Source organism: Cordyceps javanica, chromosome 5, assembly GCF_051103115.1.
Source record: "Cordyceps javanica chromosome 5, complete sequence".
Classification (NCBI taxonomy): Eukaryota; Fungi; Ascomycota; class Sordariomycetes; order Hypocreales; family Cordycipitaceae; genus Cordyceps; species Cordyceps javanica.
In genome coordinates, this window is record NC_139299.1 from 2,574,789 (window position 1) to 2,588,782 (window position 13,994).

At 54.5% G+C, this 13,994-nt stretch overlaps 5 protein-coding genes and 1 non-coding gene across 6 annotated transcripts; 4 read left to right on the forward strand and 2 right to left on the reverse strand.

Moving 5' to 3' along the window:
* Positions 1-1,034: 1,034 nt before the first annotated feature.
* Positions 1,035-1,445, forward strand: V2A60_008014 (uncharacterized protein; the record flags this gene model as incomplete). The annotated part of the gene is made up of 1 exon (XM_083259292.1): positions 1,035-1,445. The coding sequence occupies one exon, from the start codon at positions 1,035-1,037 to the stop codon at positions 1,443-1,445; it is 411 nt and encodes a 136-aa protein (XP_083115418.1).
* Positions 1,446-3,570: 2,125 nt separating this feature from the next.
* Positions 3,571-5,642, reverse strand: V2A60_008015 (P-loop containing nucleoside triphosphate hydrolase protein; the record flags this gene model as incomplete). The annotated part of the gene is made up of 2 exons (XM_083259293.1): positions 3,571-5,366; positions 5,432-5,642. The coding sequence occupies 2 exons, from the start codon at positions 5,640-5,642 to the stop codon at positions 3,571-3,573; spliced, it is 2,007 nt and encodes a 668-aa protein (XP_083115419.1).
* Positions 5,643-6,129: 487 nt separating this feature from the next.
* Positions 6,130-7,352, forward strand: V2A60_008016 (mitochondrial biogenesis AIM24-domain-containing protein; the record flags this gene model as incomplete). The annotated part of the gene is made up of 3 exons (XM_083259294.1): positions 6,130-6,286; positions 6,347-6,465; positions 6,519-7,352. The coding sequence occupies 3 exons, from the start codon at positions 6,130-6,132 to the stop codon at positions 7,350-7,352; spliced, it is 1,110 nt and encodes a 369-aa protein (XP_083115420.1).
* A 2,557-nt stretch (positions 7,353-9,909) lies between these two features.
* V2A60_008017 (major facilitator superfamily domain-containing protein) lies at positions 9,910-11,304 on the forward strand (the record flags this gene model as incomplete). Its single annotated transcript, XM_083259295.1, has 1 exon — positions 9,910-11,304. The coding sequence occupies one exon, from the start codon at positions 9,910-9,912 to the stop codon at positions 11,302-11,304; it is 1,395 nt and encodes a 464-aa protein (XP_083115421.1).
* A 428-nt stretch (positions 11,305-11,732) lies between these two features.
* Positions 11,733-11,830, reverse strand: V2A60_008018. Its single transcript has one exon. It is a non-coding gene; the product is annotated as a tRNA-Ala (tRNA).
* Positions 11,831-12,426: 596 nt separating this feature from the next.
* V2A60_008019 (uncharacterized protein) lies at positions 12,427-12,897 on the forward strand (the record flags this gene model as incomplete). The annotated part of the gene is made up of 1 exon (XM_083259296.1): positions 12,427-12,897. The coding sequence occupies one exon, from the start codon at positions 12,427-12,429 to the stop codon at positions 12,895-12,897; it is 471 nt and encodes a 156-aa protein (XP_083115422.1).
* Positions 12,898-13,994: the final 1,097 nt, after the last annotated feature.

Below are 13,994 nucleotides of genomic sequence, written 5' to 3' on the forward strand. Positions count from 1 at the left end.
ATCAAGTCTTCCCAGCATCAACCACTGCCTGTAGTCACGTAGTGAGCTGTACCTGCAGTCTACATGCACCTAATAAGACTGCCCCTCTTCCCCCCCTCGCCCTCCCCCTGCAAGCTCAATGGTCACCTCCATCGGCCGTCTCCTCTCAGGCACACACTAATTTAGTACCGCACCTTGCATGGGGGTTTTTAATATACAAGCTGCATGGCAACCCAGCGCTTCCTCGTCCACTCTGGCGCTCTCGGGAACTGGGGTTATTTTTTAACAGTAATTATTACAGCCAGCCACCGTACTCCATACAGAGGTTCATTTTTGCCGTTGCCTCTGTCTCTTTCAATCTTTTTTTTTCCGTGTCTTCTTCTTATTCTTATTCTTCCTCCCCTCTTCGCTCTCTTTCCCAAGTAGCCAGTCATCATCTGTGGCTTCATCCTCTCTCGAACAGCTCCCCTCCTTCTTCGCCTTCTTCTCCCCCCTCCTCTCCCATCCTCCAATCCTCCCACACCACCACACCAATAATATCTACCTACATAGCCCCTCTCCCCCACGAGCCGCAGCCTCTCTTCTTTTCATGCAAGCAACTTGTGCCTGCCCCGTCCAGTCCTTCGTTCGTCTATCCGCCTTGTCCTCATAAGAGCCCATCTCGCAGCCGACCTGCCCCTCTCTCTTCGCTCTTACTCTTCCAAAACAAAAGAGAGTGTTGTCCGAGTTCCTCTTGTCCAGAAAATTTGTCGTCGAATTACTTTCAACGCCGTCTTGTCTCTCCTTTCCGCTCTTAGACTTCTTGGCCAAAGTCTCGCCTTGTCTCAACGGCGTCAATCCACCCATCCGAACAATCCGTTTTAGGTCTCGCGCTCCTTGTGCCGCTAAAAACGACCTGGTCTCACCAATTCGAATTCATTTTCCCATCGTCTTCTCCAGAGCTGAACACAGCTTCCTCTGTTGGCGCTTTCAACCTCGACGACTCCATCTCTCCTGAACGACTAGCCACGCAGGGCTTCGTCTGATCCTACACGCCATCACCACCAACCGCAACCATGGGCCGCAGTCTCATCGACCGCATCCAGGCCAAGCTCGAGTTCTTCCGCCTCGAGCAGCACTACACCCGTCGCCGTCATCGCCGCTCGACCTTTGTCTCCAACGCCGTCTACGTCGACGGCGAGTACATCTACCAGACCCCCAACAGCACCGGCTCCTCGACAGAGTCCGCCCTCGGCCGCACCGACGCCCTTCACGGCGAGCAGGTCGGCTCTGCCAAGTCGACCATGGCCCGCGGCATGCCCGCCTCCCCCCTCATGGAAGAAGAGCCCGTGGCTCCCATGCCCGAACGCAAGCGCCTCAACCGCTTCAGCTCCATGCCCTCGTTCAACGGCAGCACCACCACCATGCAGACTTCGGCCAGCGAGCGACGACGAAGTGCTGTTCAATGGCTCGACAAGAAGTGGTGATGGATTGAAGTACTTCAACACGGACGAATCTTGGGGAGGGATAGCAGCTCGGCAGCTGCCACAACTGGACGTGGCATTTTCTTCTTTGGCGTTGAGCGTTTCATACTGCATTTCATTGGGGGCGGCTTCACGACCCTAGCACTCTTTACAGCATCTATCTTCAACCTTGTCATCTTCACGCCTCATTCTCTTTTTTTTCTTTTAGTCTCTTTATTTCGGGTTCCATGGAGGGCTTTTTAGATGGGCTTATTTATCATATGCGGCCTTTGGTTACGAATTACATCCACACTGCACACACATGGTGGCGTGTGTATTTTTATCACGAATACCAGTTTCACTGTTTGGCTATTGCTTCAATACAACTTGTTCGATTCAATTTACAATTGTTTACAAACTTTCCTCGGCTGGGCTCGCCCTCCTTTCTTTTCTTTTCTTACTTATTTACTATTGTGTTGGAGAGTCCATGACTGTCGGGTCACTCACAAATGGTGGAGGGGTCGGTCCTGAGGTAGCAATGCTGTCGAATTTCCCAGCTTCGAGACCTTGTCTTGCAGCCCGCCCGTTTCAAAGGGTTGCTTTGCCTCACGTGGCTCCCGTCCAACGTCTCGGAAATCAGTACCACCGATATTGTATGGGTCACATCTGTCTTAGTTATCACTTTTTTTTCCTGCCAACTGCTTGGTTCGGTTTCTAAATTCGCTTTTTTTTTTTCTTTTTTTTTCTTTTTGTCATTGTGCCCATTCTTCCAGAGTCCAATTTGCGATTTCTTCAGTCGTAGGTGCCTAACCAAGCATGACAAAACACTGACACCATGTTGCATGAACAACGTAATTTTAGCCGCATCGACACACAGGACAAGACAAACACCTCCCCATCTGCCATTGACGAGCACGAGTCACGCTGTATCCTCTCGATCGAAATCGTATGAATCGCGCGTTGTAATCAATATATTTTGCCTTTTTTTTTATTCTCGGTTTGTGCTCCTCTTCCAGCCTTATCGGGTACTTGCGTACGGGGGTGCACCTTGGTGTTCGTTTGCGCATGCATACAGACAGGCAGACAGACAGATGAATGGACGGGATGGATGGATGACTCGTTTGCTGGCCGGTCTGTTGGCGCAGAACCACCACCCTCACCAGGCGGCCAGCTCAGCGATTCGCAACTCCCGGCCATGCCCAATGACCAGGTATATACATGAAGGGGGGTGGTCATCATTGAGTGTGCCGAATCGGCGAGGTACTGGTAGGGAGAGGGGGCTGCAAAATGGGCAGGAGGAGGCGCGGTTACGCATGAAACGCGAGTCGGAACATTCTAAAGCACCTGAGCACATAGAAAAGACAGAGAGAGAGAGAGAGAGAGAGATGTGGCATGGTGGACATCAAACCGGCAACCTGCCGCGTGTCGCATCATGATGAGCTGTGTGGGTTCGGCTTGGCTTGGCTTGGCATGGCTTGTCGTTTTGTCTCCAGTCATCACCAACAGTATCGGAACGATTGGCAGACGGGGCTTCAACACAACACTGCGCAGCAACATTTTCTTCTTCATTCAACTGTATTACACCGCCCTTTTGAAAACCGTACTATGGAATCGTAATCTGTGTTTATCGTTATTTGCTATTTATCATTGTAAACTTCAAAAAGATTTGACAAACAACACATGATTCGAGTACAAAAGCAAGCGCCGAAACAAAACGTGCGGTTCAAGACTTCCTCATGCTCTCTTCCTCGGCCTCTCTCTCTCTGTCTCTTGTGCCCTCGCCGGTATAATGCCAGAAGCATTATCAAAAAAAAAAAATACCCAAAAACTCCTCCCCTCCCGAAAAAAATATGTATAAAACGCCACGTATCCGCTCCAGAATTCCTGGTTCTTATCCAAGCCAGTATATTTGCCCCTTGATCTTGCGGAAGATGAAATGATGCTAGTATAGGTTTGTTTTCCTTCACTCATCATGCGCCCCCAAAAATGATGCACAAAAATGATGCAAAGGGAGGCAATGGTCAACGAGTCTATAACCATGTATATCCTCTGTTGCAGTTTCACGCTAACGAAATGTCCCAATCCCGGAGGGCTCAAATGGCAGACAAAAAAACACATCAACTCCCAGGCTTTTTGATTGGTTCTCTTATTAGTTCGCCGGCATGGGATGCACGCTGAATCGGGACATGCGTCTCGCTCGCGCGTTGTAATCAAACGAAATCGTGCCCGTCACGTCCAGGCTGGCCGTGAGATCGCCCGCCGCGTCGTGGATGACGGGCAGTCGCGACATGCGCCGTCTGTCCGTCGTTTTACCCAGAACGCACGTCGTGTCCTCGCCCGTCGCCTGGGCCGCCGCCACAGCAGCAGCGGCCGCCGCCGCGACGGGGGCCGAAGGCGTCCGGGGTGGCATGCCAAGACGCGAGCGCAGGCGCTCGATCTTACCCACGAGCTTCGCCTGCCCGGGGAAGAAGGGCAGCGCCATCTCGTACGCCCGGAGCGCCGACGCCTCGTCCCCGCTCTCCTTGTGCTGGCGCGCCGAGAGCAGGTACCGCAGACCGTCCGACTTGGAGTCCTCGCGACGCTCGTCGGCCTCGATGCGGCGCTCCAGCGCCTCCAGACGCCTCTGCACTGCGTCGTGGCCGTTTGACGGCGGCGGCGGCGGCGGTGGTGGTGCCATGACGACGGTGGTCTGTTGCTCGGCAGCCATGCGCGCCGCCAGGACCTCGGCCACCTTCTTCTCCACCATGGCCTCGATTTGCGCGGCGGACATGGTGATGGACCCGCTGCTGCTCGGCGCGCCGTAGCTACCCGACGTCGACGTGAGCGCAGACGGCAGTAGCGACGGGCGTGCCAGCTTGGACGGTCGAGAGACGGTGGTGGGATCCTGGTCCGATGTGCGCTTCCCGGGGCTGACTTTGCGAATCTCCGACGTGGCCAGCGAGGGCCGGGATGTGGGAACGGGCTTGAGCTCGTCCGTGTACACGCTAAACGCCTTGACCGGACGCGGCGCCGCCGCGTTGCCGCTCTGGACGTTGTGTGCGTTGGCCAGAGGCTGGAGCGGCTGGCGCTTCCCGCCGCCGAGGCCGGCGTGGGAGGCGGCGGTCGGCTTGGGGAACTGCTTGTAGACAACCTCGTTTTCGATCTCGCGGACCTCGATGCGCTTGGCGCGGGAGCTGACGTTGAGGCTGCTGAGGGTGTCGAGGTGGTAGCTGCGCAGGGGCGACAGGTTGAGGATCATGACGGTGATGCCGTTGTTCTGGCCCAGGGACAGGATCCGCGTCATCTTGGACTCGCGGTAGGGGATGCGGCGGTCGCCGCGGGAGATGGCGTCGATGCACTGGCTCAGGACGAACAGGCTCTTGTTGATGGCGGCCGACTCGACGAGGCGCTCCTTGCCGTTGTCGGTGCGGCGGTTGTCCTCGGAGCCGGCGAGGTCAATGGCCGAGGCGGTGCTCTCGCGGACACAGTCCGGCCCGGCCTGGGTCACCTTGACGCGCAGGATGGCGTGGCTGCGGCTGCTGTGGGCGTTGAGCTTGGTAGCGGCCGTGACGCGGTTGTTGTTGGCCTCGATGTAGAGCTTCTCAAAGTCGCGGAGGTCGTCGCAGCGGCGCTCCGTCAGCCCGCACACGACGGTGCGGCCGTTGGCCTCGGCGCGCAGCGGCAGGCCCATCGGCGTGCGCTGCTCGGGCGGCTCCAGCAGGTCAAAGACCTTGTCGTTGTAGATTTCGTAGTACGACAGCGCCACGGTGACGCTGGTCTCGCCCTCGGAGTCCTTGGCGATCTTCTTGCCGCGGCGGAAGACGCCGCTCAGCAGTCGGGGGATGACGCCGCGGTCGGCCAGCTTGAGGCCGCCGCGCATCGTGTGCGTCTTGCCCGTTCCGGTGACGCCGTAGGCGAAGAGGGTGACGTCGAGTCCTTGGAAGAGCGATTTCAGAAGCGGTTGCACTGCGGAGCTCGTCAGTAAAGAGATCCTGATCCTATCCTTTCCCCTGGCCCTAGCCGTCCCCTACCTTCCGAAGTAAATAGAGCCTCCTGCGACGTCGACTGGTCGTAGACGCTGTTGAACGCAAACGAAAACTCCTCGGCGCCGTTCTTTGGGCTCGGAATCTTGACAATCGTATTGGGCTTTCCAGCCTCGGTACTGTCTGCACGGACAATAATGTCCTTTTCGTGTTCGCCGTCCAGCAGCGGACGGATTCTGGCCACTACTCGTACAGACATGATTGTTTGGATTTCATAAAATCAATTGACTGAGATCTGATAAGAGCTCTCGTTTTCTCAAAGCGGCCGTAACTCTTCGTCGTGAATTCAGAGCCACCTCTTTCCCATTAACACATCCGTGACCTACCTGGGATACCGTATTTTGCTGTGATTTCAATGTATATCAGAGCGCCTATAGTTTGGTGTGCCACTTGATGGCGGTGGCCGTTGTGGATGGTTGTCTAGGCAACCCACACGTGAAGCTGCCACAGCGCACCAGCACAACGTTCGGGCCGTCTGAACCGCCGGCCCGCTCTACAAACGACTACCGCCCAGTTTTTTTTAGGGCGCACTTCGGCTTGACTAGGGTGCTTCCGGGAAGCTTTGCTGGAGACGTCACATCACTTTGCAACTCATCGCGCCTTTTTCTTCTTCCTCTCCCTCAGTCGCCTACACACGGGCGTCGACTGAAGGAATTATGAGGGGCCACAGCGCGTTGGTTCGACCAATGCGTGGCTTACGTATCTCGCAGCCATCGTACATTTGCCGGCAATGCAGAGCGATTCAGATCAGTGCCGCCCCGAGCACAGAAGCTCCGAGGGGCAGCGTCGCCGCCGGAGGGGATGTGTTTGGCACAGCAATTGACCCCGCACGAGACATGGCCGGTACGATGAAATGGATTTCTCAAAATCACAGAGGTGGTGTATACTGATTCGAATTGATAGATGCACGGTTTGAGGTCCTCGGCTCGCCGTATTCGATGCTCTCCGTGACGCTATCGCCCTCGCAACGCCTCTACACCAGACGAGGCACGCTCGTTGCACTCGCGGGCAACCCTGAAGATGTATGGGCTCGTTGACAGTCTTGTCTTTCGAAGATTCACTGACAGAAGCACAGGCTCAATCCACACTCTCGGTTCTCAACCCCATTACCCGCGCCCCGCTCGGCGTTCCGTTCCTGTACCAGCGCATATCCGCCGCATCGCCCGTCACCGCGCTCATCTCGACCAAGTCGCCAACGACGACTTTTTCCGTCATCCACCTCGACGGCACGACGGACTGGCTGGTGACGCAGCGCAACGCCCTCCTCGCGTGGACGGGCCACACGCTGTCGCCGTCGCCGCGCATGCAGACCAGCCTGGGCGTCGCGTACTGGGGGAGCACGTTCCTCACTGGCCGCGGGCTCGCCGCCGTGTCGGCGCCGGGCCAGGTCTACCAGCTGACGCTCGGCGAGGGCGAGTCGTTGGTCGCGCACCCAGGCAGCGTCGTCGCCTACTCGGTTTCGCGCCAGGCGCCGCGTCCGTTCCGCTTCAAGAGCTCGAGCTTCCGCCTGCAGGTGCCGTCGGTGGCGCGCTTCCTGCCGGAGCTGGCGTTTATGAAGACGGTGCGCGAGTCGTCCGCGTACAGGTTCGTCGCCCGGGCGCTGTTTGGGCTGCGCACCATGGCGCGTCGGACGATTTGGGGCGACCGCCTGTTTCTGCAATTTCAGGGCCCAACGACGATCCTCATGTCGAGCCGCGGCGTGCGCGTGGCGGACGTGTTGTCGAACCGCGAGGTGAATGAGATTGCAGACGCACCGGCCGGGGCGGTGCGGGAGGCTCTGGAGCCGGCCGTGGGCACAGAGAAGCCCAAGGTCAAGGCGGAAGAGCCTGCGTTTAAGGTGGCCGAGGTCAAGCAGGATGGCAAGGTTACCTTCGAGGACGGCAAGGACCTCAAGGAATTTGTCCGATAAAAATGGACGGACAGGAAAAAAAAGGGTGATTGGGTATGATTGAGTGTATCATTATTTGGCAACATGCACAGCAGCTTTTCTTGTGTGAGATAATAGAACTGTATATGACAACTGTGTTTGTATGGCTACAAGCCAGCTACCCTGGAGTGAAGTCAGCCTGGAAGTTGGCCAAGGAAAATGGGGCCCCTCTTGCATGAATAAAGCCATCAATTTGTAGGCAGGGTAAGTAGAGGCAGCCCTGGCAAGGCTACGGATTTTACCATGTGACGAGCTGGCGCTGCGAGCAGTGCGGCGTCGTGGTGGGTGTTGGCATCAGGCTTCTTAAGACAGGGGCTACTATTGAAGCCGAAGCGCGAGCTTTGTCGAGCCCGCATGGAGTGAACCCTACGCCGTATGTGTCACACTGGGGCTGCACACGTTGCACAATCCGCAATCAAGGACGCGCAGTGGTATAGTGTATATTGAGAAAAAAACGTGGGCTAGCGGGCGCGAGAGGTGGACGCGAGTATGAAAAGGGCTCTCTGGAGGGGACGGGATGCGTTGTGGGAGTTTTGGACGCGAATGGTCGGAGCTCGCGGTCAGCGGAGCCCCGATCTGGAGAAGGATGACAAAAGTGGGAAGGGAAAAGCTTGGTGTTGTGGAAAGCGGGCGGGCCATCTCACCTGAATGGGTACGGGGCCGTAAGAATGGTGAATGTCGGTCTGACATGACTGGAGAAGAGGCACATTTTAAGTAGGATAAACAATCGATGGTGGTGCAAGGCAGCGGGTTGCCGTGGTTGATGTCAAAAAGCAGAGAGAGAGAGAGAGAGAGAGAGAGAGAGAGAGAGAGAGAGAGAGAGAGAGAGAGAGAGAGAGAGAGAGAGAGAGAGAGAGAGAGAGAGAGAGAGAGAGAGGGCATGGTGCTGGATGGGCAGCGCTACAGATGCCGGTTTACAATGCCGCACTACTGATACTCGAGTACCTGTAAGTAATATAAGTTACTTATTTGGGCAGGTAAGGCAAGTTAGCCAACGCCACGCTCTGCTCATGACCACGCTGTATCCCGCATCTCGGGAGCCAAGCACGGATGCCGATTCAGTCGACTATTGTTTTCTCCCATCCAGGTCCACCCCTGTAAAATCGCATACGACGGCGACAAGCAATATCGGATTCCGAGCCCATGACTACCAGTACTTACAACGTCACTGGGATTATATGTTTGACATGGTAGCTGGGGAACATTCCGTGGCCCACACTGCAGTACGTACGGAGTAGCTGCCAGCTGGTACTTTTAGCTACCGTAGCAAATTGGTGTTCGGCAAAGTACCAGTAATTAATGTCCCTTGCGAGGATTGTGGCGCCGCTGCCCACCACCTAGGGCCGCCAATCTACTTGGCAGATGGTTGACTGAGGATTATTCCGAATCTTGGATAGACACAGAAGGTGGAATGCCTTCATCAGCGCCTGTACCAGTAATGACATACTCGCGGACACGCGCAAACGGGTCTTATTGTCGGCTTGCGTAGCCCGCAGCCGAGTGTGCTTTGTAATGGTGCCCTCGCCCGTTTGCATCTCGGCCTAGCGATCGATTACTCTTTTGCAAACCTCCCATCCTTGATCCCTCCTCGTACCCATGACGCCGCAAACTCCCAAGCAATGAGACGCATCTCCGCACGATATTGATGACTCGGCACATTCGCCCGCGGCCCCGGACAGGAAACCCATGCAGCAAGCAAGCCAAAAGAAAAAAAGGAAAAAAAAAGGCCCGTTAACGTCTACCGCAAGCGCCGATACACTTGACTCCCTCTGCGACAGCATGCCAGGGCCGCGCCGCCGGGTCTAAGATGGAGTTAAAGGGGGAGGAAACATGTTTCATGGCCCAACCCGCTCAGCTATGATTTTTCTTTTTTTCTTTTTTTCTTTTTTGCCTTCTTCGGCTCGCACGTTATTTGACAGTCGGAGTTAGGCTAGGCTCATTGGCTCACGAGTTTAGCTAACTAGGGGGGTTTGCCCGTTTTGCTTTGGCTGATTCGACCCCCACTTGCTCGGCCTTTTGTCCAAGACGCGAGCCGTCGACCTGCGACTGACTTTCTCATCGGGGCCAGCTCGGGTCCATGCCCAGAATGTATAACTACCTTGTAGTGCCGTCCTGGACCTGGCTTCGTCCTTGAAATATTCATCTCGAATGTCTTGCTGACATTGACACTTGGTTCCTAGGCTTGTCTTTTTCTTATTTCACCATATTGGATCTGATGCCTGCATGAACTGTTTGCCGCTCCAATAGCACACCAGCCAGAGCTTACTTAGACTCTCACATCGCAGCGCTGACTCTGTCATCGGAAAAACATCCTAGAGGTCGGGGTTCCAGCTCTTGCAGGGGGTTTCCGCCCATCAGACCCCTTCAGTACAACGTTGCTCCCTCTCAAAGAAGCAACCAACTCAGCACTGTGTCTCGGGCTCGCGCATAACGTACAGGTCCCGCCGCCTGCATCTACATCAACCAACCAACCTCGACACCTCATCGCTGCTTTGGATATCTGAAATTGACGTCTCTCGCTCGCCGTTCCATCGCCGCCATGGCCGGGTCTACGTCCGGCTCCATGTCCTCGGTCACGGTCCACGAGAAGCCGCCCTACGTCGCCAACGAGAATGTCGAGAGCGACGCCGCTGCCACGGCCTCGGAAAAGGCAGCCCGCGACATCGAGCGCGCGCAGTCCCCGTCCACGCCGGAGCAGCAGGTCGCCGCACCCGCCGGCCCCTCGCCGCAGGACTTCCCCGACGGCGGCCGCGAGGCCTGGCTCGTCATCTTTGGCGGCTGGTGCGCCATGTTCTGCACCTTTGGCCTCATCAACTGCGTCGGTGTCTTCCAGCAGTACTACGTGTCCCACACCCTCAGCAACTACAGCGCCTCCACCGTCAGCTGGATCACCTCGACGCAGGTCTTCATGATGAACTTTCTGGGCATCTTGTTCGGCCGCATGTACGACAACTTCGGCCCCAAGTGGATCCTGCGCGTCGGCACCGTCGTCTACATCTTTGGCCTCATGATGACATCCCTCGCCACGGAATACTACCAAATCTTCCTGGCCCAGTCCATTGTCGCCGCCATGGGCTCCAGCGCCATCTTTCACTGCTCCATGTCGAGCGCCGTCACTTGGTTCCTCAAGAACCGTGCCGCTGCCTTTGGCATCATGGTTTCGGGCTCGTCGCTTGCCGGTGTCGTCCTCCCTATAATGATGGACCACCTCATCAAGCAGATTGGATTCCCCTGGACCATCCGCGTCATCGCCTTCTTGTTTCTCGGCCTCCTCATCATGGCCAATCTCACCATCAAGTCCCGCCTGCCGCCCAAGTCGCGCCCCTTTGTCCTGCACGAGTACATTGACACCTTCAAGGACGTCAAGATGGTCTTGACTATTGCCGGCTCCTTCTTCTTCATGTGGGGCATGTTCCTGCCCTTCAACTACATCCTGCTTCAGGCACAGGCTGCTGGCATGACCCAAAAGCTGGTCCCCTACCTGCTGCCCATCCTCAACGCCATCAGCATCTTTGGCCGTGTGCTCCCCGGCATCGCTGCCGACAAGTTCGGCCGCTTCAACGTGGTGCTCTGCATTGTGCTCGCGTCTGCCATTTTTGTCCTGGCCATTTGGATCCCCGTCACTTCCACGGCCGGAATCGTTGCCTTTGCCGCCCTCTTTGGCTTTTCCTCGGGCGGCTTCGTCTCACTCGCCCCTACCCTGATCGCGCAAGTCTCGGACATTCGCTACATCGGCACGCGCGTCGGTACTGCCTTTGCCGTCATGGCCTTTGGCGCCCTGACTGGCAGCCCTATTGGCGGCGCCATCGTGTCGCGACAACACGGCGATTACATTGGCCTGCAACTCTTCTGCGGCGTCTGCATGGTGATAGGCTTCTGTTTCCTCGTTGCAGCGCGCTATACCCAGGTTGGTTTCAAGCTGAGTAAAGTTTAAGAGACAGAGCTACTCCCATGACGAGGAGGAATATCTCCCACAAAAGCCCAAGTACATATTTGCTACGCTATTCATGCGATACCCATTTACAGTTATGTTCAGGCATCATTAGACTAGAGGATGCTTGATTAAAACGAAAGTCGTCAAATTGACGCTTGCATTTGTAATGTGTTTTTTATTCAGTTAGATCATCTTCTCTATGAATCACGAAAGAGAGACTTTTGTACAAATGCACTCTTGCGCGAGGTGCCAATGTGATGTGAAGCTGGCTAGACGAGCTAAAGCGACCACTCAACATTGCGCGCATGTTGATAGCGTATAACAGAAAAAGAAAAGAAAAGAAGAAGCCATAAAACGTAGTAAAGTGTAGGTCAGAAGTTTTTAGGACTCGACTCATGAAAAGTGCAAAAAGAAAACCAAGTGATGGATGGACAAACGGGGAATCGAACCCCGGACCACTCCCAATCGTTGGATCCGCTGGAACAGCAGATGCTAAGGGAGTATTATACCACTAAACCATTCGCCCAGTCGTACTTGGATGCTAGTGGGTGCACAAACACTTACTAAGAAGTAATCAGCCCGGAGTCCCTGGAGCCAGATGGCAAAGGGGTCGCACGTACTGGAATTGCCATAATTTGAACGACCAATAACTCATAATGAGTGCACTAGAGGGTAGAACTCGGCAAATTTGACATTTTATGTCAACTATCATCCAGTATCAGCATTGAAGCTACCGTTTTCTGTCAAAATGATAAACATGGAGGCCCTAACAGAGATTGATCGTCTTGGTCCGCAAGTGGACCTTGTATCCTATACAGTGATCCAATGGTGAATGCAGAAACACGCACAAAGGCCGTTTTCAAGTATTGGTTTATTCCTAACGGAATGTTCCGCAAATGGTATGAGCTTCAGTGCTGGAGCTGTCTACCGAGGGACCACCCGCTCGTGCCATTTGATGCCGTAGTTCTAGACAACGCTAAAGGAGGCATTGGCGGATTCACAAGCCGTTTTATCGCTGGCGGCACACTTCTTGACACCAACGCGAAGACGCGACCATTCCGGCTACAGTGGCTTCAATAACTCTTTTCTGTGATAGACGATTTAAATCATTGCTACGGCATCATGCACCAGGACATTTCTCCTCGCAACCTCGTCATCAACGAGGCGGACGATTTATGCATCTTTGACTTTGGCTATTCGATCATGATCGACAAGCATTATACACCAGACCACGATAATCTTAAAGGTGTGATCTTTACACTTTACGAAATGATCACTCTAGACGAGCATTTTCGTGAGGTGCCGCACAAAGAACAGGATGCTGAGGCCCTATTTCAGCTTCCATGGGTAAAGCATCCTGACGTGAAGTTGGACCACAAAGTCCAGGACTTTCGCGATGAGCTGGACAAGTGGATTGCAAAGAGAAAGACACGCGAGTTTAGACTTGAAGACAGCAGCGTGCAATGGCCCTGGATGCCCCCCGAACCGCTCGCGCCGTCGCCGGTGTTTGGTCGCACCGGAGAGATCGCAGGCACCGAGCTAAAGTCCATACGCGTCATGTTTCACGACGAGCTTATGCAGAGGAACGACTAATACTGGGACTGGGAGAGGCTGGCGAGCTATCGCCTGGATAGTCAGTTGACGAGGGCGAGTCTGCCGGAGACGGGTAGGGCGGCGGAGGAGAGTAGTCGATGAGAAAAGTGGCTGCACAAAGCCTTTCCGAGGTTAAAAGGGTAATATCTCCGGGAAAAGCATGATGGGGTTTTGTACTGACGAGATGAAATCGAAAACATGAGTGTGAAGAAAAGAAGCCCCCCCCCCCCCAAAAAAAAGGCTCCATGAACACTTGAGTCTCTGGTGACAAGATTCTTGGCATCGTTGACTGGAACTCCCTGCATGAATGCCGCTATACTGGAAATATACGCTTGCCCTGAAGGTGATCTCTCAGAACCGGTTCTCTGAAGACCAAGTAGATTGCTTTCTAAAGACGTACGCGGAAGTGCTTGCGACAAACTATCTGAAGAAGATATAACATAGGCCATTAATACCGGACTAGATGTGTTGGCCTTTCTCGGTCAACTCTTTAAGAAGTCATTTAATTGTGATTGGCCGATTTGTCCGTCAATCTCCAGTAAGACCTGAAACAGATTTTGATTGGGGTCTATGAATTGTTCAGCGTATGTGGAATCTCGCGTTCAATCGATCACCGGATCAATCATCCCAAAATAGACGAATGCCGGTTCCAAGTGCTACGGCCACGCTACCTTGGTGGATCCTTATCGGGGAGCATGGCATAAGGTATGCATACAAAAAGTATTACGAAGATTACAATCTAGAAACTTGATGATTTTTGTGTATATATATACTTTGTAGTAACTGTTGACTGGTAAGTTCTTAAAGAGACTATCTGGAGTAATGACGGGGGGACCAAAAAGGGCAAGTCCTAGCACTAACAGAATTACGAACTTCGTGGCAGAAAAATACAGAGAGGCACCATCGCCAAAAACCCCTAGATATCGGTAAATTAATGTTAGCGGAGACGAATAATTGTTGCTGATGTACGTACCGCGTACATGGGTTCCTACATGCAGATACGAGGCTCTATGCCTGTCAACTAAGGCGGGGGCAGATGCAGCCCCCCCGTCGTATCCGGCAAAAGCTTGCACGACCAATGTTTGGTCCAAGAAATG